The 26,118-nt window shown below is 26.3% G+C and overlaps 2 protein-coding genes across 3 annotated transcripts in view; one reads left to right on the top strand and one right to left on the bottom strand.

Annotated features, from left to right (window-relative positions):
* Nucleotides 1-26,118, top strand: part of LOC109603684 (RING finger protein 17) — an 88,983-nt gene that overhangs the window by 54,880 nt on the left and 7,985 nt on the right. For both annotated transcript variants that reach the window (XM_049965304.1, XM_049965303.1), the window contains exon 5: nucleotides 25,246-25,568. In XM_049965304.1, the coding sequence (XP_049821261.1) occupies nucleotides 25,246-25,568 (323 nt within the window). The remainder of the gene's footprint in view (nucleotides 1-25,245; nucleotides 25,569-26,118) is intronic.
* LOC109603685 (uncharacterized) lies at nucleotides 11,599-24,945 on the bottom strand. The gene is made up of 4 exons (XM_049965309.1): nucleotides 24,799-24,945; nucleotides 17,568-17,744; nucleotides 12,412-12,646; nucleotides 11,599-12,048 (listed from the first exon to the last, which is right to left on the bottom strand). The coding sequence occupies exons 1-4, from the start codon at nucleotides 24,860-24,862 to the stop codon at nucleotides 11,934-11,936; spliced, it is 591 nt and encodes a 196-aa protein (XP_049821266.1). The 5' UTR covers nucleotides 24,863-24,945; the 3' UTR covers nucleotides 11,599-11,933.

Raw genomic sequence — 26,118 nt, 5'->3', positions numbered from 1 at the left:
TAATATTATTAAAAACAATTATTTCTGACCTCTTTTTTATTTATTTTGAATGTTTTTTGTTTAATTCTAATTTTTTAATACTGATTTAAACATTTTGAAATTTTTGACATTTTTTCCATTAAGTTTTTTTTAATATTTTTTTAAAAGTTATTTATCGCTTTATCTTTTTTGAATTTATTCATTATATATAAAATAGTTAAATATATGTTTAAGTAATAAATAATTAATTAGTTTGATTTAAATATTTTGGATTCTTTGGAATTCTTCTTGTTTATCATTCTAAATTTTATCAATTTTAGCAAATTTTTTCAATACATATTTCTCCATTTTTTGAAATTTATATTTAAACTATGTTTTTTAATATTTTTATCACTTTATCTTTTTTTAATTAATTAAAATTTGTCAAAAATTCTCCAAATTAATTGTTTTAAAAATATATTAACTATCTTAAATAGAATAATTTATATATATATATATATATATATATATATATATATATATATATATTAACTATCTTAAATAATAAATAATTTAAGATAGTTATAATATTTTTAAAACAATTAATTTGGAGAATTTTTGACAATTTTTTTATTTATTTTAAACGTTTTGGAATTTTTAATTAAACATTTTGGAACTTTTGCCATTTTTGTATTTATCTTTAAATTTTAATATTTTTATTTATTTGTCCATTATTTTTTTATAATATTTTTTCAATTACTATTTTATTTTTTTAGTTACTATTTAATAAAATTTAACTTATTTTTAAAACTATTAATATTATTATTATTTAAAATAATTTATTTAAATATTTTGGAATTTCTCCAATTGTATTTATCTTTTTAAATTTAAACATTTTTATGAATTTTTTTCAACATTTCACCATTTTTTCAGCCACTATTTAATATAATTATTTAATATAATTTAATATATTTTTAAAATATTTAATTTAATCGATATTTATCTTCGTTCTTAATAAATATTAAATAAGAATTTAATATTTTTAAAAACAATTAATTCTAACAACCTTTTTTATCTACTTAAAGAATTTGGAATTTTATTTTATTTTAAAATTTTAACACTTTTATTAAATTTTTTCAATAGTAATTTTACTAATTTTTTATTTTTTCATTTACATTTTAATATAGTTTTTAAAAAATTATTTTGAAAATATTCGTTTTAATAAAAATTTTTAATTTTTTTTTATTTTTAAGATTTAAGACATTTAAAGACATGTTTTATATATATTTATATAAATTAAATTTTGTATTTATTGCTTTAAATTTCTATAAAACAATAAAATATTAATTTTTATATTAATACCACAAGTTTTTAGAGACTAACTTTAAAGAAAGACAAATTCTTGATTGATTTTGATACAATTATCAAAGGACAACCTCAGTTTACTAAGACATTGGAAGCAATCATTACAGTTTCCTGTAAACAATACTCTTAATCGAATTATTCAGGGACGTACTAAATTATTAAGTCTTACATTCAAATAAAAATATATAAATTAAATTTTGTATTTATTGCTATAAACTTCTATAAAACAATAAAATATTAATTTTTATATCAAACATTATTGTAAGTAATTAATTTTATTGTTAATATTTTGTATCATGTTGACAATAATTTTAATTTTTTAGTTTTTAATATAATATTTTATTTTCATATTAATTTTTTGTTATAAATTTGTTAATTTTGTCAGTTATAAATTTGTTAAAGCACAATTCCTCAAAACCCCTCCACACACACACACACCTGAAACCGTACCACAGTATAAAAACAAACCGTACAAATAAAACCGCATCTCTTCGATTTGTGGTCCGTAGAACTAATTTACGTTGGTAATGAGATAAATTCGTTTCGGCTTCCTAACTCGATCCGTTTGTATTTAGTAATTAACGGTCAACAACACAGTTCCCGTTCAGTCGAGTTTCGGCACGGCGAGGCTGAAATACAATATCTGTCCGTAAATTACTTTGGTCCGCGTGTTTGCGCCGCTTAATCCTTCGGGCACTAACTTTATTTTATAATAATATTTACTGTTGCCTTCTTTTTGTTGCGGCCTTAATATAAATCAATCCTTACAACAAATATTTTGCTGAAATGATAATTTTCAGCGAAGCCTACTTACAAGACCTGGGAAGCATTTATTACAGTTTCCTGTAACCAATATTCTTTACAGTTATTACTCAGTGTTGCTCTTTTTGTCACGACCTGAAAATAAATCAACTCCTTCAAGAAATATTTTGCTTAAACTGAATTTATTTTGTATAATTATCAGAATAATGATTAATGTCAATTATCAATGATAATTTTCAGCAGGGCATACTTACAAAGCCTGGGAAGCATTTATTACAGTTTCCTGTAACCAATATTCTTTACAGTTATTACTCAGTGTTGCTCCTTTTGTCACGACCTGAAAATAAATCAACTCCTGCAAGAAATATTTTGCTGAAACTAAATTTATTTTATATAATTATCAGAATAATGATTAATGTCTATTGTCAATGATAATTTTCAGCAGAGCATACTTACAAGGCCTGAGAAGCATTTATTACAGTTTCCTGTAACCAATATTCTTTACAGTTATTACTCAGTGTTGCTCCTTTTGTCACGACCTGAAAATAAATCAACTCCTGCAAGAAATATTTTGCTGAAACTGAATTTATTTTATATAATTATCAGAATAATGATTAATGTCAATTATCAATGATAATTTTCGGCAGAGCATACTTACAAGGCCTGGGAAGCATTTATTGCAGTTTCCTGTAACCAATATTCTTTACAGTTATTACTCAGTGTTGCTCCTTTTGTCACAACCTGAAAATAAATCAACTCCTGCAAGAAATATTTTGCTGAAACTGAATTTATTTTATATAATTATCAGAATAATGATTAATGTCAATTATCAATGATAATTTTCGGCAGAGCATACTTACAAGGCCTGGGAAGCATTTATTGCAGTTTCCTGTAACCAATATTCTTTACAGTTATTACTCAGTGTTGCTCCTTTTGTCACGACCTGAAAATAAATCAACTCCTGCAAGAAATATTTTGCTGATACTGAACTTATTTTATACAATTATCAGAATAATGATTAATGACAATTATCAATGATGATTTTCAGCGGAGTATACTTACAAGGCCTGGGATGCATTTATTGCAGTTTCCTGTAACCAATATCCTTTACAGTTATTACTCAGTGTTGCTCCTTTTGTCACGACCTGAAAATAAATCAACTCCTGCAAGAAATATTTTGCTGAAACTGAATTTATTTTATATAATTATCAGAATAATGGTTAATGTCTATTGTCAATGATAATTTTCATCAAAGTATACTTACAAGGCCTGGGAACCATTTATTGCAGTTTCCTGTAACCAATATTCTTTACAGTTATTACCCAGTGTTGCTCCTTTTGTCACAACCTGAAAATAAATCAACTCCTGCAAGAAATATTTTGCTGAAACTGAATTTATTTTATATAATTATCAGAATAATGATTAATGTCAATTATCAATGATAATTTTCGGCAGAGCATACTTACAAGGCCTGGGAAGCATTTATTGCAGTTTCCTGTAACCAATATTCTTTACAGTTATTACTCAGTGTTGCTCCTTTTGTCACGACCTGAAAATAAATCAACTCCTGCAAGAAATATTTTGCTGATACTGAATTTATTTTATACAATTATCAGAATAATGATTAATGACAATTATCAATGATGATTTTCAGCGGAGTATACTTACAAGGCCTGGGATGCATTTATTGCAGTTTCCTGTAACCAATATCCTTTACAGTTATTACTCAGTGTTGCTCCTTTTGTCACGACCTGAAAATAAATCAACTCCTGCAAGAAATATTTTGCTGAAACTGAATTTATTTTATATAATTATCAGAATAATGGTTAATGTCTATTGTCAATGATAATTTTCATCAGAGTATATTTACAAGGCCTGGGAAGCATTTATTGCAGTTTCCTGTAACCAATATTCTTTACAGTTATTACCCAGTGTTGCTCCTTTTGTCACAACCTGAAAATAAATCAACTCCTGCAAGAAATATTTTGCTGAAACTGAATTTATTTTATATAATTATCAAAATAATGATTAATGTCAATTATCAATGATAATTTTTGGCAGAGCATACTTACAAGTCCTGGGAAGCATTTATTGCAGTTTCCTGTAACCATTATTCTTTACAGTTATTACTCAGTGTTGCTTCTTTTGTCACGACCTGAAAATAAATCAACTCCTGCAAGAAATATTTTGCTGAAACTGAATTTATTTTATATAATTATCAGAATAATGGTTAATGTCTATTGTCAATGATAATTTTCATCAGAGTATACTTACAAGGCCTGGGAAGCATTTATTGCAGTTTCCTGTAACCAATATTCTTTACAGTTATTACCCAGTGTTGCTCCTTTTGTCACAACCTGAAAATAAATCAACTCCTGTAAGAAATATTTTGCTGAAACTGAATTTATTTTATATAATTATCAAAATAATGATTAATGTCAATTATCAATGATAATTTTTGGCAGAGCATACTTACAAGTCCTGGGAAGCATTTATTGCAGTTTCCTGTAACCATTATTCTTTACAGTTATTACTCAGTGTTGCTTCTTTTGTCATGACCTGAAAATAAATCAACTCCTGCAAGAAATATTTTGCTGAAACTGAATTTATTTTATATAATTATCAGAATAATGGTTAATGTCTATTGTCAATGATAATTTTCATCAGAGTATACTTACAAGGCCTGGGAAGCATTTATTGCAGTTTCCTGTAACCAATATTCTTTACAGTTATTACCCAGTGTTGCTCCTTTTGTCACAACCTGAAAATAAATCAACTCCTGCAAGAAATATTTTGCTGAAACTGAATTTATTTTATATAATTATCAAAATAATGATTAATGTCAATTATCAATGATAATTTTTGGCAGAGCATACTTACAAGTCCTGGGAAGCATTTATTGCAGTTTCCTGTAACCATTATTCTTTACAGTTATTACTCAGTGTTGCTTCTTTTGTCACGACCTGAAAATAAATCAACTCCTGCAAGAAATATTTTGCTGAAACTGAATTTATTTTATATAATTATCAGAATAATGATCAATGTCAATTATCAATGATAATTTTTAGTAAAGCATACTTACAAGGCCTGGGAAGCATTTATTACAGTTTCCTGTAACCAATATTCTTTACAGTTATTACTCAGTATTGATCTTTTTGTCACGACCTGAAAATAAATCAACTCCTGCAAGAAATATTTTGCTTAAACTCAATTTATTTTGTATAATTATCAGAATAATGATTAATGTCAATTACCAATGATATTTATCAGCGAAATAAGTTTACAAAGCATGGGACGCATTTATTATAGTTTCCTGTAAATAGTATCCTTAATAGTTATTACTCTTTTAGATACTCCCTGAAAATAAATCAAGTTCAACGAAGAATAATTCTCTGAAACTGAATTTATTTATATAACACCTGGAGGGATTTATTATTTTATACATTTTCAGACCATTAATCTTCCAGCTTGTGATGTATTTATCTCCCCACATTTATTTTTTTTAAAGTCACGTGTGCTAAAGTAATTATTTATTTTTGCCATCAAAATCGCTAATGAACACAAGTGTAGTGTGCACTCCCGATATTTCATTAGCCGTAATTTAACTAAAACAAGTGATTTTATTAAGTTTTAATTAACATTCGCTTCACATAACATTCAGCGTGTCCATTAATAAATATTATGCGACCGAAATTGAAATTTATCATTAGCATGGATTTTGCGACTGGCGCGATGTAAATTGGATTATTTCATTAAAAATGTTTGTGCAAGACTTTTGTCACGTTTGTAAACAAATGCGGTTGTTTGTATAATAACGTTTTTTTCAAATATTACACCACGATAATTTAATTTTCTTTTACACTCTGTCGAAAATTCACATTTTATAAGCTTATATTGTTAATGTGAACAATAGTTCCCAACTGGATTGTCAAGATTTACCGCATCTAATAATTAAGCTTGAGTCTTGCGTTTGACATATAATAATATTGTTATCGTTATTATATTTGCAGTTTGCGGTTTATTCGCATCGGGAACTTAAATTAGTTAATTAATAGTCGAAAATGTTGATAAAGTTTGTTTGAAAACCGCACTAAAGTTGCTGATGGCATAAATAACGCCTAAGACACGGGAAGCATTTATTACAGTTTCCTGTAAATAAAAATTATGTGAACCACGATCAACAAGCTCATCAAATGCAAATCAAATAAAATGTCGCGTAATAAATAAAACTGTTGCTCCAAAATATTAAGAAAATAATAAAATTATCTTAAACAATTAAGTATTACATTATTAAATTATATTAACTTGTATATTTTTAAGTTAATTGAAAATAATTTTAATAATAAAAGAAGATATCAAAATCAGTTATTATAGACTAATTTTTGGAAGAATATAAAAATTCTTGAGGGATTTCGATATAATTGTTAATTGACAATTTTCAGTCACAACTATAAATGATAATTATCAAAGAACGACCTCTGGTTACTAAGACATGGGAAGCAATCATTACAGTTTCCTGTAAACCATACTCTTAATCGAATTATTCGGGAACGTACTAAATTAATAAGTTTTACATTCAAATAAAAATATTTCTTGAATTAAATTTTATTATTTTTTTAATAATTTAGTAAGTATTATAATACTAAATTATATTAACTTGTATATTTTTAAGATAATTGAAAATAATTTTTCCTTATACGTTTGTAATTAATTATTAAGAGTATTTAATAAAAATAATAAAAAAAGACATCAAAATCAGTTTTTATAGACTAATTTTGGAGGAATAAAAAAATTCTTGAGGGATTTTGATATAAATGTTAACTGACAATTTTCAGTGACATCTATAAATGATAATTATCAAAAGGCGACCTCTGGTTACTAAAACATGGGAAGCAATCATTACAGTTTCCTGTAAACAATATTCTTAACCGAATTATTCAGAGACGTACTAAATTATTAAGTTTTACATTCAAATAAAAAAATTTCTTAAATTAAATTTTATTATTTTTTTAATAATTTATCAAGTATTATAATATTAAATTATATTGACTTGTATATTTTTAAGATAATTGAAAATAATTTTCACTTATACGTTTGATAAGTAATTATTAAGATTCTTCAATAAAAATAATAAAAATATTATTAATTTGTAAATTTTCTATATCGTTAAGACACGGGACGCTTTCATTACAGTTTCCTGTAAACTATGGTATCATTGTTATAATATTTTTTGATGGTTTAAATTATTCAGTTTTCTCTACAACTATAAAATACACTTATTTTGAAAAAATATCAAGTTTTGACAATAACTAAAGAAGTCCAGAAACATTTTATAATTCTAGATAATATTTTAGAAAAGAAATGTACTTTTCCACGTGTTACTTTTTATGTAACCTAATGTAATCAATTCGTGCAAGACAACAAGTTGAAGTAGCCAGAGCAAACAATCGTATTTTTAGAAGAATAGTTGTGCATACATTACGAAATCAGAATCGATACCGGCCTGGGAACTAGACAATAAAAATTATGCACCGTCGGACGCCGTCGAGGCAACGACACGTAAAAGCGTCGCGACGTACGAACGGGGGACGCGGATACGTTTCGGCGGCGCGTGCGACATCACCACATCATCGCGACAATAATATGCATGTCCGTGATGCGGGCGCGGGGAACCACCCCCCGTCCGGCGACAAATTCGAATCGAGATTTTCTCGCCCGGTAATTTCCCCGGGGTCATCAAGTTTAATGTCACACAGGTTTTGCATTAGAAATCAGATTATTGTTTTGGAATTATGCGGCGCGCCCCGATGCGGTTAAAATCTGATGACAAGCGTGCGCCCCGGGTTATTTTCCGAACGGGTGGATCTCTCGAACCGCGACTTCCGCCCCCACGCTTCTTATTTAATCAACCTCACGGCCGCGGTTTTTCCTTTTGTGGTACGTGTTTGCATAATTCGATTGGGGGTTTTCATTACAGGAAACTGTAACGAACGCTTCCCATATCTTTATATCCGGTGGTCATTCAATTTATTTATCAATTAACACAAGTGTAATAGAAAATTATTTTTTATAATATTATTAAAAAACTAATTAAAATATCATTTATAGTTGTAATTGAAAATTGTTAGTTAACATTTATATCAAAATCCCTCAAGAATTTTTATATTCCTCCAAAATTAGTCTATAAAATATGATTTTGATGTCTTTTTTTATTATTTTTATTAAATACTCCTAATAATTAATTACAAACGTATAAGGGAAAATTATTTTCATTTATCTTAAAAATATACAAGTTAATATAATTTAATATTACAATAGTTAATAAATTATTAAAAAAATAATAAAATTTAATTTAAGAAATATTTTTATTTGAATGTAAGACTTAATAATTTAGTACGTCCCTCAATAATTAAGGGTATTGTTTACAGGAAACTGTAATGATTGCTTTCCATGTCTTAGTAACAAGAGGTCATCCTTTGATAATTCTCATTTATAGTTTGTACTAAATATTATCAATGGACAATTATATCAAAATCAATCACATTTCTCCATAATTAATCTATTATTATACATTAATAATGTGTTACGGGTCTACACTATTTAATTAAGAGTATTAAATACAGGAAACTGTAATAAATGCTTCCCATGTTAAGTAAAATCAGTTTTAATGTAAAAAAGCAAACCGTAATTGTTTAATTATTTGCCTATATTAAAACTTTAAAAAATTGCCTTTTTACCCTTGACAATTTGCGTGTGAAATTCCAAACGGCGTATTGGAGTTGGATGAGAGTTTTACACTCATCCGCTTTTTAATCGAGTCGAAAATAACCCGATTGGCCGCACAGACCGAAAAGAATTGGATTGTTCACTTTGCTTTACGCACACCATGTTCGTTAGCATGTAACTATGTTAGTTTTTATTGTTGTTGCATTGAGCAACGGTACGGTGTTTTGTTATCATGTCGTCGTTTTTTCGAACTCCCCATAAAATTACCATGCATTCGTTCGACATGAAAGTTTTTCCTGAGAAAATTGCACAACCTGCGGGTCCGTAAGAGGGTCAGTTGCAGTTCACAAATGGAATGGATTTTTCACGCATGACGGAGTACGATGGTACGAAATGTTGTTGGTACGACGTAAGATAAATTATGGCTCGTCTAATTTATAATTACAAGGAAATTTTAGTCGGCTTGTTTAGGTTTATCTAATTTGTATTAATAATAATGGATTGAAAGGTTATTTTTGAATGTGATTAATTAAACAAATTAAATGTGCACATAAAAAATTGATTTATTTGGATAATTTATTATTAAACAAGTAACATTATTCAATAATTAGTTGTTGTGTTTTAATGAAAACAATTTTATTAAATCTCTAGACTCATTTTTTTTGTCACATTTTTTTGAAAACATTTTTATTAATTATATAAAATAAAATCTGATGAACAAATTAATTCCAGATGATTTATTTATTAATTCTAGTTGTATTCTCCATGTTAGGCAACCCAGAATACATAAGTAACAATTAAGTTACTTTATTAATTTATATACTACTTAAGTCATTTATATGTTACTTATGTATTCTGGGTTGCCTAAAATCGAAAATACAATTAGCTCTCTTAGTTCTTTTAGCAAATTATAACAATATTTCCCAATATATAATTGTTTATTTTACAAATTTCTCACATTTTTTTTAATATTTTTAACAGAAAATATATTTTTATTATACGTTATAAACAATGAATTTAGGTAGTTTTTTGGTTGTTTATAAATATTAAATTAATTATTAGAAACTACGTCTCTTCATTATTTCATCCTTTGTTTTTAAACATACAAAAACAAACAACAAACAAGTTTTTTGCGTATAATTATCTAAACTTTCATTAATTTAAATCGTTAGAAGAATTTTTTTATATCTGTTTAACATTTTAATACTGTTTTTATTTATGAAATGTATATTTGTTTTATAACAAATGTTAAACATGTTTTAGTACTCTTTTTTATTTGTTTTTGTAATTTAATGTTTTATTTATATATTATAATAAACATTTATGGTAAATAATAAACGTAAGAGTTTTCCAATATGTTCCTTTTTGTTAGAAATGTCATCTTATTAGATTATTTTTGTTCATTATCGACTGTTAATTACAGAATTTTATTTATTATTATCACTTTTTTATATTAGATATTTGATTTTTTATATTTAACTGTTTTAACAAACATATTTTATTTTTTTTTAAAACATCTCTTTTGTATTAATTTTTGTTTTTGTATATTTACATTATTTATTAAAGATTATCTATCAAGAAAACAGTTTTTAATACATAATTTGTTTATAAAACATATTTATTTGTTTTTTTTAAATTTCGAATATGTTTTAATTATAAAATTTCTATTCATAATTATTTATTTATTCCTTTTAACAAATAGTACATTTTTTTTTTTAATTTTAGTGTTTTATTAAAATATTTTAATAAATTAAACGTTTAGTATCAGATATTTAATTTAAAATTTAAAAAATAAATAAAATATTTAATTTTAATTAAAAAAATGAAATATTTAATTTAAATTTTAAAATAATAAGATTATTTTTTTTAATTTTAGTGTTTTATTAAAATATTTTAATAAATTAAACATTTAGTACAAATACATTTAATTAAAATTAATAAATATTTGAATTATTTAAAAAATATATATCTAATTTAAAATTTAAAAAATAAATTAAATATTTTATTAATTTTGATTAAAAAATAATATATTATTTAATTTAAATTTTAAAAAATAATTAAAATGTTTAATTAAATTTAAAATATAGTATTTTAGTTAAATATTGTAATTAAATAAGCATTTATATCAGATTCATTTACTCATTATTTTAGTCTTTTTTATTATGTTTTTTATTATTTTTCGATATTGTAAATTAATATCAAATTTTTCAGAATATTTTCCTTCATTTTTCAATATTTTTAAGAAAATTCAACATTTTTTTTTATTTCTAAAATGTATTTTTTAATATATGAACCTTTATCGTATTTTTTTAGACCATGTACACTATTTTTGAAATTTCTGTCTATCAAAAAACCATTTTTAATACAAATTTTGTTTATAAAATTTCTATATTTATATGCTCAATCTTTTTAACAATTATTAAACATGTTTTTAGTTTTTTTTTTTAATTTCAGTATTTTAACTAAATATTGTAATTAATTGAATTTATTTATAACAAACACATTTACTCATTTTTATATTTTATTCTTATTATTTTTCATCATCGTGTATTAATATTAAATTTTTCAGGATATTTTCCTTAATTTTTCAAAATTTTTATATCAGTGTTGGGAATTGTTAATTAATTTAAATATTTTTCTAAATGTTTAACCTAAATATTTGAAAATACATATATTTATGTTAATTTTTAAAATCTTGTTTCTCAATGCAATTTTGTCTTTCATAATGTGGAATATAAAATAAAAACGATTTAAAATTATTTAAGTACTAATAACAATAAAAAACTATTGGCAATAAAAATAAATAACGTCTTTATTCATAACATTGTTTTTACATTAATTAATGGTTGTAAAAATGAGCATTTGCTCAATAATTAACATATTTTATTATAAAATAAAGAAAAAGAAATAAATTATACATAATCAAAGATTAAAATTAGTTAAAACAATACTTTACCACCCTTGTTTTATATTATAAATGAGGGCATAATAACTGAACTAACTAAGCTGTATTTACAAAAATACTTGTATCATTTTTATTATTATTATTATTATTATTAAAATAAAACTATCCTTAGAAATACATTAATATTTTTTGTACAGGTTCTCACAAAATATTACTATTATTTTCTTTCATCGTTAAAAATGTCCTCCAACAACTGTTTGGTTATTGTTCGATGGGGTCTTGTGGGGTCAACTTTGGGTCTTCCGTAGAGTCTACTGTTGATTACGTACAACCTGTAAAATATTAATAATTAGAATCGTTTACGTCAAAGTTTACACAACAAGCTTTGCCTTAAACTTGATACCTTTCACGAATGCATTGGGGGTAAACTTGTGACACAAATTTAATGAAGGAAGGAAGAGCTTTGGGTAAACATGTCCCGACGAATTGCTCCTTGGACCGTTAAACTCTTGTACATACATTAATTATAAACTCCATTACCTTTTTGACATATTGAATGAATATTTTACTATTTACCTATCTACAATAATAGTAATTACAATAACTAGGGACGTGTATTTTTTCGTCATTGACTTTCCGAGGTTAGACTTAATTAGTTGGTTGTTCCGGTGGTTTATCAAAGTTGTTCAGCTTACTTTTCGCTGAGGTCGCAACGCACGTTGAACCACCAGTCGCACACGAACACGGCCTGGCTGAATTGCGTGCCGTTCGGGCACAGGAACGTCGTCTGTCTGCCGTCTATGTCGCAATAGTGCCAGCTCTGGCATCGCGTTTCCGGGTCGGCGTAGAAGCCGGGGTACGGTTGCTCGTCGCAGTAGAAGTTCGTGTAGGGCACCGTGCCCAGCACCGGGTAATCGGTTCCGGGCCTACCTGGAAAAATAAAAAAAAAATAAATAAAAATATGTTACAGTTTTATTCATGATTTTTTAATATTATTATAATGTTATTGTTAATTTTATCCAACAAAATTCTGTTTTCAGAATTTTGGACGTAATAAATAATAAAAATTTTAAAACAAAAAAATCAAATATTACAAAAAAAAATATTAGCAATTTCTAAATAATGTATAATTATTATAAACAATATTGTATTAAATTTTATAAATGTTTTATGTTTTTTTAAACATTTTTTATTGTTATCATTTAATTTTAAACATCACCTAAACTATTTAATTTAAATTTAAAAGCTAATAATAACTTATTTAATTTAAAAACTTATAATCTTTAAATTAAAATTAGAAAAAAATAAAAAGTATATTTAAATTTTTAAAATTAATAAATAAAATATAATTTATTTAATTTATGTTAAAAAAATCTATAAAATATTTAAATTAATTTAGAGAAAATGTATATTGTTTAATTATTAGTTTATTTATTTTAGAAATTATTAAAATATTTTATTTACGTTCAAAAATTATAAAATATTTACATTAATTTTAAAAAAATATAAATTATTTAATTTAAATTTTAAAAATAATTAAAATTTTTAAAAAATATGATGTTTAAATTAGAATTTAATTTACATTTTAAAAAAGTAAGAAAATATTAAATTTAAATTTTAAATTTAAAAAAGAGTAAAAACTTATATAAATAATATTAGTTTAAATTTTATAAATTATTAAAATATTTAATTAAAATTAATAAAATTTTTAATTTAAATTTTAAAAATAATAAAATATTTTAGTGTATTAAAAAATTAAATATATTTAAATTAATTTAAAAAAAAACAAACTTTTTAATTTAAAAAGAAATGAAATATATAATTTAAATTTAAAAAAATTATAAAATACTTAATTTAAATTTTAAAAATAATTTAAAAAAAAATAATTATTTAATTTAAAATTAATGATAATAAAATTAAATAAATAATAAAATACTTAAATTAAAAAATACGTATAATATTTGTTTAAAAAAATGTATCTAATATTAGTTTAAATTTGATAAATTATTAAAATATTTAATTAAAATTAATAAAATATTTGATTTATATTAAAAAATTATAAATTGTTTAAATTAAAAATATAAAAATAAAATTTTTGATTTGAATTTTAGAAATATTTAATTGATTAAATTTTAAATAAGTAATAATATTTTTAATTTTTCATTTTTACTCGTTCATTATTATATATTACGTAATTATTAACTTAATTTATAATAATTTGTAATAATATTTAAACAACAATAAACAATTTTTTTATAAAGATTAATATTTATATATAATCATTATATTAAAAATCTTCAATTTTGTCTTTTTATATTCATAATTTTTAAATAATTTTTAATTAATTTTCTTATTCATTATATATATTTATTTATAAAAAACAATTTTTTAATTAGTTTATATTTATTTTTGATATAAATAATTATACAAATAATCAATAAATTAAATTTATTAATAAATTATGTAAATCTTGGAGATTTTTGTTTTATTTATATATTATAATTAATAATTTTTTTTTAATTGTTCTTTTCCTTCTCCATGATTGATATATTTAACTTGATTTAATATTTTTTATACTTTATCCAACATTTATAAGGAATATGTTTTTTAATATTTGTCTTAAGTTTTAGTATTTTTGACTTCCCTATTTACATTTTTAATTAAACTAAAATATTTAATTAATATAAGTTTATCAATTGAATATGAATTGAAATCTATAAGACAATATATAAATTATACATAAAATGCATAAATTTGTTAATTTACTAATTCACAGTGAAAACCGGTATAAAAACATTGAAAGTCCATTTAAAACACAAAATCAGTAAATTAACAGATAAGAATTTGGAGAAAAAACAGATTTCATTTTTAATAAATTGTTATAAACTAATTACCCGTGACTTATTAATAAAATTTCTTCACGTTAAAAAAGTTACGTCGATTATACACTATGACGGCACTGTTGGTAATTGTTAATTTGTCGGATCGCCCGATTATGTGCGGCACAAACAATGACCAATAAGATTAATAATTTATGGGCGTATTCAATTGTTGCGTTCTCTCGCAACTTGCGTGTCGCAATCCTAATTAAACTTGACACCGTCGTGGCGAAGAATCGGGTTTTCGGTTTTGTTACAATTAATAGAAAATGTCACAATTGTGTTGGCTAACAATAATTGTTACACGTTAGATTCGGGGCCCAGGCCAACGGACATTTTAGTGTCAACTGTTTCTGGGTAATTTTTTGTGAAAAAAAAAATGATTTAATACATTTTATCACTTCAAACAATCTTAATAATTTCACATGTTATAATAATATTTATTACTTCAAGTTGCCTTGATAATTTCACATTGTTTTATTAAATATTTTATTTAGTAATTGTCTTGATCACTTCACATTTCAATATTATCTTAATAATTTTTACATGATTTATTAAATTTATTACTTAATAACTGTCTTGATTACTTCACATGTATTTAATAAGATTTATTATTTCACATTATCTACATAATTTCACATGTTTTACTAAACTTTGTTATTTAATAATTGTCTTGATCACTTCACATTTCTTAATGAAGTTTATTATTTCATTTTACCTTAATAATTTCACATGATTTATTAAATTTATTAGTTAATAATTGTCGTGATTACTTCACATTTCTTAATGCAGTTTATAATTTCATTTTACCTTAATAATTTCACATGTTTTATTAAATTTATTACTAAATAATTGTCTTGATTATTTCACATGTGTTTAATAAAATTTATTATTTCACATTAACTAGATAATTTCGCATGTTTCACTTAACTTTGTTATTTAATAATTGTCTTGATCACTTCACATTTCTTAATGAAGTTTATTATTTCATTTTACCTTAATAATTTCACATGATTTATTAAATTTATTAGTTAATAATTGTCGTGATTACTTCACATGTGTTTAATAAAATTTATTATTTCACATTATCTAGATAATTTCACATGTTTTACTAAACTTTGTTATTTAATAATTGTCTCGATCACTTCACATTTCTTAATAAAGTTTATTATTTCATATTATCTTAATAATTTCACATGTTTTATTAAATTTATTACTAAATAATTGTCTTGATTATTTCACATATGTTTAATAAAATTTATTATTTCACATTATCTACATAATTTCACATGTTTTACAAAACTTTGTTATTTGATAATTGTCTTGATCACTTCACATTTCTTAATGCAGTTGATTATTTCATTTTACCTTAATAATTTCACACGTTTTATTAAATTTATTACTAAATAATTGTCTTGATTATTTCACATGTGTTTAATAAAATTTATTATTTCACATTATCTACATAATTTCACATGTTTTACTAAACTTTGTTATTTAATAATTGTCTTGATCACTTCACATTTCTTAATGAAGTTTATTATTCCATATTATCTTGATAATTTCACAAGATTTATTAAATTTATTAGTTAATAATTGTCTTGATTACTTCACATATGTTTAATAAAATTTATTATTTCACATTATCTAGATAATTTCATATGTTTTACTTAACTTTGTTATTTAATAATTGTCTTGATCACTTCACATTTCTTAGTGAAGTTTATTATTCCATATTATCTTGATAATTTCACAGGATTTATTAAATTTATTAGTTAATAATTGTCTTGATTACTTCACATGTGTTTAATAAAATTTATTATTTCACATTATCTAGATAATTTCATATGTTTTACTTAACTTTATTATTTAATAATTGTCTCGATCACTTCACATTTCTTAATAAAGTTTATTATTTCATATTATCTTAATAATTTCACATGTTTTATTAAATTTATTACTAAATAATTGTCTTGATTATTTCACATATGTTTAATAAAATGTATTATTTCACATTAACTAGATAATTTCACATGTTTCACTTAACTTTGTTATTTAATAATTGTCTTGATCACTTCACATTTCTTAATGAAGTTCATTATTTCATATTAGCTTAATAATTTCACATGATGTATTAAATTTATTACTTAACAATTGTCTTGATTACTTCATATGTGTTTAATAAAATTTATTATTTCACATCATCTAGATAATTTTGTTTTACTTAATTTTGTTATTTAATAATTGTCTCGATCACTTCATATTTCTTAATGAAGTTTATTATTTCATATTACCTTAATAATTTCGCATGTGTTATTAAATTTATTACTAAATAATTGTCTTGATTATTTCACATATGTTTAGTAAAATTTATTATTTCACATTAACTAGATAATTTCACATGTTTCACTTAACTTTGTTATTTAATAATTGTCTTGATCACTTCACATTTCTTAATGAAGTTTATTATTTCATATTATCTTAATAATTTCACGTTTTATTAAATTTATTACTTAATAATTGTCTTTCTTACTTATTATTTCACATTATCTATTCCATCAATAACATACTGAGTCCAGTAAGGCACTTCTAGATATTTCAGGCACCTTTGAATTTTAGATGTTATGTTGTATTTTGGCCTCAAATCTGAACTGAATTAAATCAGTCTCTATTTCAGACAAAATCCGATGACATTTTTGGAAACAACACATTGCAAATATTTAAATTAGCTTGTTTTTCAGCCTCCAGAAAAATTCATTTTGTTGGCCTTTGTAATTCCCTGTGGGTCACCAAAGCCGACTTTTTACATTGACCCATTTAATTTCAGCGCACGTCGTGCATCATTTCGCTGCGGTTTTGCAAATACTAATTTATATTTTCATATTTATTACGCTTTGGCCGTGTTGCAATTGACTTTCTAGCGTTCTTGCGACTGATAATAAATCCACGGACTATTCCACATACTTACTCACCAGGTATGGACTTTCCCAATTCGAGGTACTCGATGACCGAGGGGCTCAGGAAGCCGGGCGGCACGTAGCTGGTGCTCAGGGGGTTGTTGCGCTCGTCGAAGTCCGTCTCGACGTCGTTCTCCGGTTCGGGCGGCGGCGCCCGCGGTCTCTTCGTCCTCGACTTTTGTTCCAGTCCCTCTGTAATAAATTTGATTTGTAAACGGTATTGTTTGACGCCGGGTTCAAGGTGAACGAGACCGAGATTGAGAGTGATGTGGATACGTGGATAAGAATTTTCGTGGCACATTATAAAGTAACAAAGCCATTTTATGTGTAACACAATAATTGTTATCTATTTTACGAGCAGTGAAAGTTATACCCTTAATATTGACATGACTGTTAAGGTTGCACAAGACAAATCCGGGTAAAAATTACGGCTCAAATGGGCGTGTGACTAATTTACTACAAAATAATTAATCTGGCGATAAAAATAAATTAAACAAATTTAAAAAAGATTGCCATTCCGATAAGTTAATGTGTCTTTCGTCATTTCGTTTGAGCGCTCAAGGTTTATTAAATAGAAACAATCGCATGTCCGATTGTTGTAAAATTAATTGCGTCTCTTGATTTGTTTGTTGTTCGAAGCAAGAGACTTGAACGGTGGATGAGAAGTCGAGTTTCGTTACGTACCGTTCCGACTTGTGTTTGTTTGTTTTTGTTGTTTTGTTATTAATACTTGTTGGCGGAAGGTTAAATAATATTACAAAATAAAAGATGGTCTAAAATATGCAAATTAAGTAATCGACTTAATAAAATTAAAATAAATGAATATTAAAAATACGACACTGATCTACACATTTTTTAAATAGTAAATTTAACTAAAAACTTGAGAAGTGTCACTACAATATGAAATATTTTTTTTAAATGTGAAGTGATGAACACATTTTAAATAATACATTTTAATAAAAACATGTAAAGTTATTAATACAGATATGAAATAATGAATTTCATTAAATTATGTGATGTGCTCAACACAATTTTAAATAATAAATTTAACTAAAAACATGAAATGTATCACTACAGTATAAAATAATGATTTTTTATAAATGTGAAGTGAAGAACACAATTTTAAATAATACATTTTAATAAAAACATGTAAAGTTATTAATACAGATATGAAATAATGAATTTCATTAAATTATGTGAAGTGCTCAACACAATTTTAAATAATAAATTTAACTAAAAACATGAAAAGTATCACTACAGTATGAAATAATGATTTTTTTTAAATGTGAAGTGATGAACACAATTTTAAATAATACATTTTAATAAAAACATGTAAAGTTTTATAGTTATGAAATAATGAATTTTATTAAATTATGTAAAGTGATTAAATAATTAATTTAACTAAAAATATGTAAAAATATAATGATTTTTTTAAAATGTGAAGTGAAAAATTTTAAATGATAAATACGTTTAAATAAAAAAAAAAATTGATCATTACATTTCTTAAATAGTAAATTACAGTTTTTTGGCTAAAAAGTTCAAGGATGTTTAAATCGGTAATGTGTATTTCGTTATATAATGCTAATTTTATAAACAACACCATAATTTTTTACACATTTTTATATTAAACACAAGGATTTATCTTTCGCAGGCGTCACGAAAACTATTAGTTTCAGTTGGTTGTATTGTTTCATTTAAAAAAATTACAGGCTTTCCTTTTGACATTCTCCGTTATTTTATAGAAAGTACACGATTGTTAAATGCGATTAAACACAATTATTAATTATGGGAAATATGTTGGTATTTTATTTTTAATATTAAATTGTGCAGGAAATATAAAACTATCATTTAATCATATTGTTAAATAAATGAGTCAATTAATTTTGGATGCGGCAGCTCAAGTTTAATTAAAAAATAGCAAATTAAAACTGATGAATTACCCATATCATTGCGTTTAATAATGATCCCTTAAAAGTGCGAAACAATGGGAGAAAATCGTTGCGCAGCAACGACAAGATATAATTCTTAACAACGTTAATTACTATATTTAATGTAGGTTGATTGTGTGCAATGTATGTAGGTATCAAAGTGAACAATATTAATCGGTGGGAACGTACCACGTAACGCAAAATAATCCAAACGTATTTTAAGTTACAGTAGCACAAAAATACGTCATTAATTGGCTGTAAATAGTTATGTATTCCGTGGCTCTAATGAACGATTGTAATTATTGCATATTCAGGTGTTGATGTTGGCAAATGATTAGATGTCCGCACGTGACGAGTGCGGCCTATTAATTTTACGATCTTGTGCAAACGCAAATTTCCATACATGATTGCATTCAACCGGTCAATATCAAACTAACCGTTTATTAATGAAATCATTTGTTTAGTATTAAAAAAACTAACCGGATATGCAGCGGTGGTCAGAGAAAATCAAACATTTTGTAAGATATTTCATTGAAGGATTTAATTCAAACTTTGTCCAGTCATCAGGAGAGTTGGAATGGAAGATAATTTACCTTTTACATGGATTTTTATGCATCCAAACTAGTTCAAAGTTGATTAAAAGACAAAAATCTTAAAATTCTCGAATAATCATCATAAAGTTAAGATCTAAATACAATTGAGTGAACATGTAGTCTCAATTAAAACAACAGAAAGCCTCAAATTTAGGTGAATTATGGTTATTAATTGAAGAATCATGGAAACCATCATTGCCGATATTTCATTGAAACTTTGCCTCACCTTTTGCATATGATTACAATTAACAAAGGGTACCCAACAAAATATTGCTATTTCTCTGGCCACTAGTGTACGTTTAAACATGAATATTTACCATTTTTTAATTTATTTATTCATCTAAAGTAGCTGTTAACAGTCCAATGTTGGGCTGACCATCTAACAAATCTCATTTATATTTTTAAATATTTTACAACCTGTGAAACACTTATTTCTTTTTCAGTTTGTGTATAGTTTATTAGTTTTCTCTGTAAGCAACAAAATAACAATTTAAATACAATTATTGTCAAAATTTTTGAGGTTAAAGTAAACAAACCCGTATTTTGTAAACACACTTTTTCAAGGTGTGCCAACCTAAAAATCCAAAATGTTTTATTTAATAGTTTGTTTTTTCTCAGAAGTTAATTATTTATGGTGATTATAATCATAACTTTTTAACACGCAATTAAATTATATTTATGCCAACAATATACAGTTAACAGTCGGTTTTGTTTATAAATAAACTCTAAAATTTAAATTAAGTTGGTGCACCTTGTAAAAGTGTTTTGTTTACTTTAACCTCAAAAATTGTTGTAATTAAATTTGTAATTAAATTATAATTATGATGTTAATATACAAGAAAAATCAACCAATTATTACTCAAAATGAAAAAACTAATTGTTTTACTTATTACAAAGCACTTAAGTCAATTGTCGGTGAGAATTTTTGATTGCCTGTTAGGTGAGTTAAATAATTCAGCAATTTGTTTAAAAAAACAGTGAATGCGACCGATACGCGTCCGCATTGTTCCAGTAGGAAACCGACACCGGATTATTTGTGTTGCACACGGTAAAAACATATTTATATCAGCCGCCGAATGTAAATTAATGAACCAATGCGAATACCCGTCAATATTCAGATTTAAAATTTATCATTTTGTCAACGTTGATCCGTGCCCCGAATAATTTAGCCGGCCCGCTCCGAACTAACAAATTGATTGCTTAATGCACAGCGAATATGTATATGTTTGTCGTCGTAATTGTATACGCCCGCCATGAATTAATATCGTGCCCGTAACGGCGCAAATAAATAATTAATGTACGGTTTGTGTCATTTCATTTTGAAAACAACGAAGACGCCGACTAATAACGACCCTATATGGCGGTCGACACGCTTTAAAGACGATTGCAAATGAACAATAAATTCTTCCGAAAAGGTGAAACTGGCACAAACGCCACAATAAAGTGAGCACGCGCGTCTAAACTTCAGCCGTTTCAGGAATGCCGTCGCTAACTTGTTTAGCTAACTAATCTTGTTCGGGTTTGTCAAAGTTAACGCCGATATTGAATTACACAAGTTGATTTTGTCAATAACACAGGTATCAAATGCAAAGTTTTCTGTAGAATTTGGGAATTCTAAAGAACTTTCTAAGTTAGCCCCTATTTTTTTTAAATTCGTCAATGGATAGGTCATAATATTACAAGCGTCTTGGAGAACTTTCTCTGTAGTACTTCATAAAATTAAGACTGCTATGAAATAAACTAACCGGTTTTGAATAGAATTAAACCAGTTCTTTATAAAATTAAGACAATTCTAAAACTTCCTCAGCAATATGTCTATAAAATTAAGTTATCTGAGATACACTTAACTAGTTTCGTATAGAATTAAGACTGTTGTGAAACTTCTACACCAGTTGTGTATAAAATTAAGACATGGTAAGACTCCATAAGCAGTTCTATATGAAATTAAGACAATTCTAAAACTTCCTCAGCAGTTTATCTACAAAATTAAGACAGCTGAGATATATCCTGACTAGTTTCGTTTAGAATTAAGACAGTTGTGAAAATTCTTCACCAGTTCTGTATAAAGTTAAGACAGTTATAAGACTCCCTAAGCATTTCTATATAAAATTAAGACAACTAAAATATATCCTAACTAGTTTCGTATAGAATTAAGACACTTGTGAAACTTCTTCACCAGTTCAGTATAAAGTTAAGATAATTATAAGACTTCCTAAGCAGTTCTATATAAATTTAAGACAATTTTAAAACTTCCTCAGCAGTTTTTCTACAAAATTAAGACATCTGAGATATATCCTATCTAGTTTCGTATAGAATTAAGACAGTTGTGAAACTTCTTCACCAATTCAGTGTAAAGTTAAGGCAGTTATAAGACTTCCTAAGCAGTTCTATATAAAATTAAGACATTCTAAAACTTCCTCAGCAGTTTGTCTACAAAATTAAGAGAACTAAGATATATCCTAACTAGTTTCGTATAGAATTAAGACAGTTGTGAATCTTCTTCACCAGTTCTGTAAAAAATTAAGACAGTTATAAGACTTCCTAAGCAGTTCTATATAATATTAAGACAATTCTAAAACTCCCTCATCACTTTGTCTACAAAATTAAGAGAACTGAGATATATTCTAACTAGTTTCATATAGAATTAAGACAGTTGTGAAACTTCTTCACCAGTTTTGTATAAAATTAAGACAGTTGTAAGACTCCCTAAGCAGTTCTATATAAAATTAAGACAGCTAAGAAATATCCTAACTAGTTTCGTATAGAATTAAGACAGTTGTGAAGCTTCTTCACCAGTTCAGTATAAAGTTAAGGCAGTTATAAGACTTCCTAAGCAGTTCTATATAAAATTAAGACAATTCTAAAACTTCCTCAGCAGTTTATCTACAAAATTAAGACAGCTGAGATATATCCTGACTAGTTTCGTTTAGAATTAAGACAGTTGTGAAAATTCTTCACCAGTTCTGTATAAAGTTAAGACAGTTATAAGACTCCCTAAGCATTTCTATATAAAATTAAGACAACTAAAATATATCCTAACTAGTTTCGTATAGAATTAAGACACTTGTGAAACTTCTTCACCAGTTCAGTATAAAGTTAAGATAATTATAAGACTTCCTAAGCAGTTCTATATAAATTTAAGACAATTTTAAAACTTCCTCAGCAGTTTTTCTACAAAATTAAGACATCTGAGATATATCCTATCTAGTTTCGTATAGAATTAAGACAGTTGTGAAACTTCTTCACCAATTCAGTGTAAAGTTAAGGCAGTTATAGGACTTCCTAAGCAGTTCTATATAAAATTAAGACATTCTAAAACTTCCTCAGCAGTTTGTCTACAAAATTAAGAGAACTAAGATATATCCTAACTAGTTTCGTATAGAATTAAGACAGTTGTGAACCTTCTTCACCAGTTCTGTAAAAAATTAAGACAGTTATAAGACTTCCTAAGCAGTTCTATATAATATTAAGACAATTCTAAAACTCCCTCATCACTTTGTCTACAAAATTAAGAGAACTGAGATATATTCTAACTAGTTTCATATAGAATTAAGACAGTTGTGAAACTTCTTCACCAGTTTTGTATAAAATTAAGACAGTTGTAAGACTCCCTAAGCAGTTCTATATAAAATTAAGACAGCTAAGAAATATCCTAACTAGTTTCGTATAGAATTAAGACAGTTGTGAAGCTTCTTCACCAGTTCAGTATAAAGTTAAGGCAGTTATAAGACTTCCTAAGCAGTTCTATATAAAATTAAGACAATTCTAAAACTTCCTCAGCGGCTTGTCTATAAAATTAAGACAGTATTGAAACTTCATCGGCAGTTTTGTATAAAATTTAGGCATTTGTGAGACTTCAACACTTCTTTAAAAAATTAAGACTTCCTAAACAGTTCTGTATTAAATTAAGAGAGTTCTACAGCAATTCTGCATATAATTAAAAACTAAAATTCGAGTATTTTGTAAAATTTCTTCAGAATTTCTTCCTCTAATTTACTTCAGCATTAACATAACAGCATTTTGATAGACATTAAAAAACAATTGCGAAAAATTATACTCTAGAAAAGTTTTCATGTGATGTATGTAAACCAATGTTATCCAATGAGCATTGTTATTAAACTCAACTGTCAATTGAAATTTCCTTGTGATCATTCTCGCAACGTAAAACCTCAAGCAGGAATTTAAATTTACTAAAAATAATGTTGTCGTCCTTACCCTATATTCGCACAACTTGAGCTCGATAAAATTAATTATCGGTATTGTGTGTTCTCTCGCATTTATTAAACAATTCAACCTTCCGCAATGCGAACAATAATAAAAAAAAATAATAAAAATTCGTCACACGGAACGAGTTCCCCCCTAACATGCAAATCGATCTCAATCTCTTCAATGAACCACCTTGAGATAATTTTATAATTAATCACAATTAAGGCAATTATTATTTCTACAGTGGGTTAATTGTTGGGGTGTTTCTTCATTTTAAATGGGAATTAAGTCCGACTTATTTTCCATCTTGGAGTGTTGTAGTAAGATGTTTATTTTTAGTTTTAGAGTCACTTTCACAAATGTAAATTATTAAATTTGTATGTTGTTTGTTATGTGAGCACGTTTAAAGATGCTGCGGATGTCTCGTGTGAATTACATAATGCGGAGGAGCGTGTTGAAAGGTTGGAAACCGTGGAAACCCACAAGGAAACCACGGTGGACGTCTTAAGGGGCACTTACCGGTGATTATTAAGTATCCTAAAATAAATATCACAGTTTGCACAACGTAAAACGTACAATTCATATTTGATTAGAAAGTTTCGAGAGTGATCTTTTATGTTACTTAGACGCACGCAGCAACGTATTAGTGTGTCGGCATCTCGCGTTCAACTGCCGCTGCTCTCCGGGTTCTAAAACCACGAACCACTCCACCTTCGTACCGGCAACAACACCAGCGGGTTCCCCGCACTCCCAACCATTAGATTTATCATTCAAACGCAGCAATTATAATCCAAAAATTACATTTGTAAACTGGCAAAGTTTAAACATCGCATCGGCAAACATTCAAATGTTAGTTTAACTTGATTTACGGCCCCATTTAGCCCTGGGGGATAATATCAATTAAAACTGTTTTAATTGCGACGATCCCGCTTTACGGCTGTTTACCCACGTCCCGTTTCGTTGCAGAAAATTAAAAAGCTGAGCAACGGCGACGCGACGGAGTCGGTGGAGCTGAAGATCCGGAGCTACTTCGGCGACCTGCACGCCCGCCTGCACGACGTCGAGAAGGCGCTGCTGGAGGATGCGGGGCTGTTGAGGGCGGACGGTAAGGGGCTGGAGAGTTTGTCGCGTGTCGTCGACTTGTCGGTAAGCAACGTGGAACGCATGGTGGCGGCCGCCCGCAAGACCGACGCGAAGAACGTCAACTTCAAGGAGCTGGTGAAGTGTCTGGAGGGCTTGGAGGGCACGCCTACGTTTTTGGTGTCGGGCAACGCTCCGGATAGTTTCGGGTAATTATAGTAATTTGTTGCTGGACAAAAGAAATTAATTTATTTTTATGACCGCATCAAATGTACAGGTTCATTGTGATCATTCATCAAGATACGTTGTTCCGTGAATGATTTCATTAGACGTGGAATTTTTTCCGGAGAATTGAGATCATTTCTGTTTTTAAAAATTATAAATCGTTTTCATTAAAAACTAAATAACTATAATTAATCGGAAATTGTTCACAATTTTTTTATTTAAAAATCAATAGAGTGGAAATTTAAAAAAACTTCCTCAATCTGTATGAAATTAAAACAAAATGTCAAACTTTCCCAGCAATAATTCTGTATAAAATTAAAACTTCTCAAGCAGAAAAAAAAATGTTTTCAGTTTTAAAACTCCCTCAGTAGTTTTATATAATACTAAGGAAGTTGTGAGACTTCTTACAATTTCTATACAAATTTTAGACAATTATAAACCTCCTCAGCAGTTCTATATAAAATTATAACAGTTTTGAAACTTCCTAAACAGTTCTATATAAAATTAAGACAGTTTTAAAACCCCCTCAGCAAT

Source organism: Aethina tumida, chromosome 3 (genome assembly GCF_024364675.1).
Source record: "Aethina tumida isolate Nest 87 chromosome 3, icAetTumi1.1, whole genome shotgun sequence".
NCBI lineage: Eukaryota > Metazoa > Arthropoda > Insecta > Coleoptera > Nitidulidae > Aethina > Aethina tumida.
The sequence above is the reverse complement of the archived record's forward strand: the minus strand, read 5'-3'. Positions and strand labels throughout refer to the sequence as shown.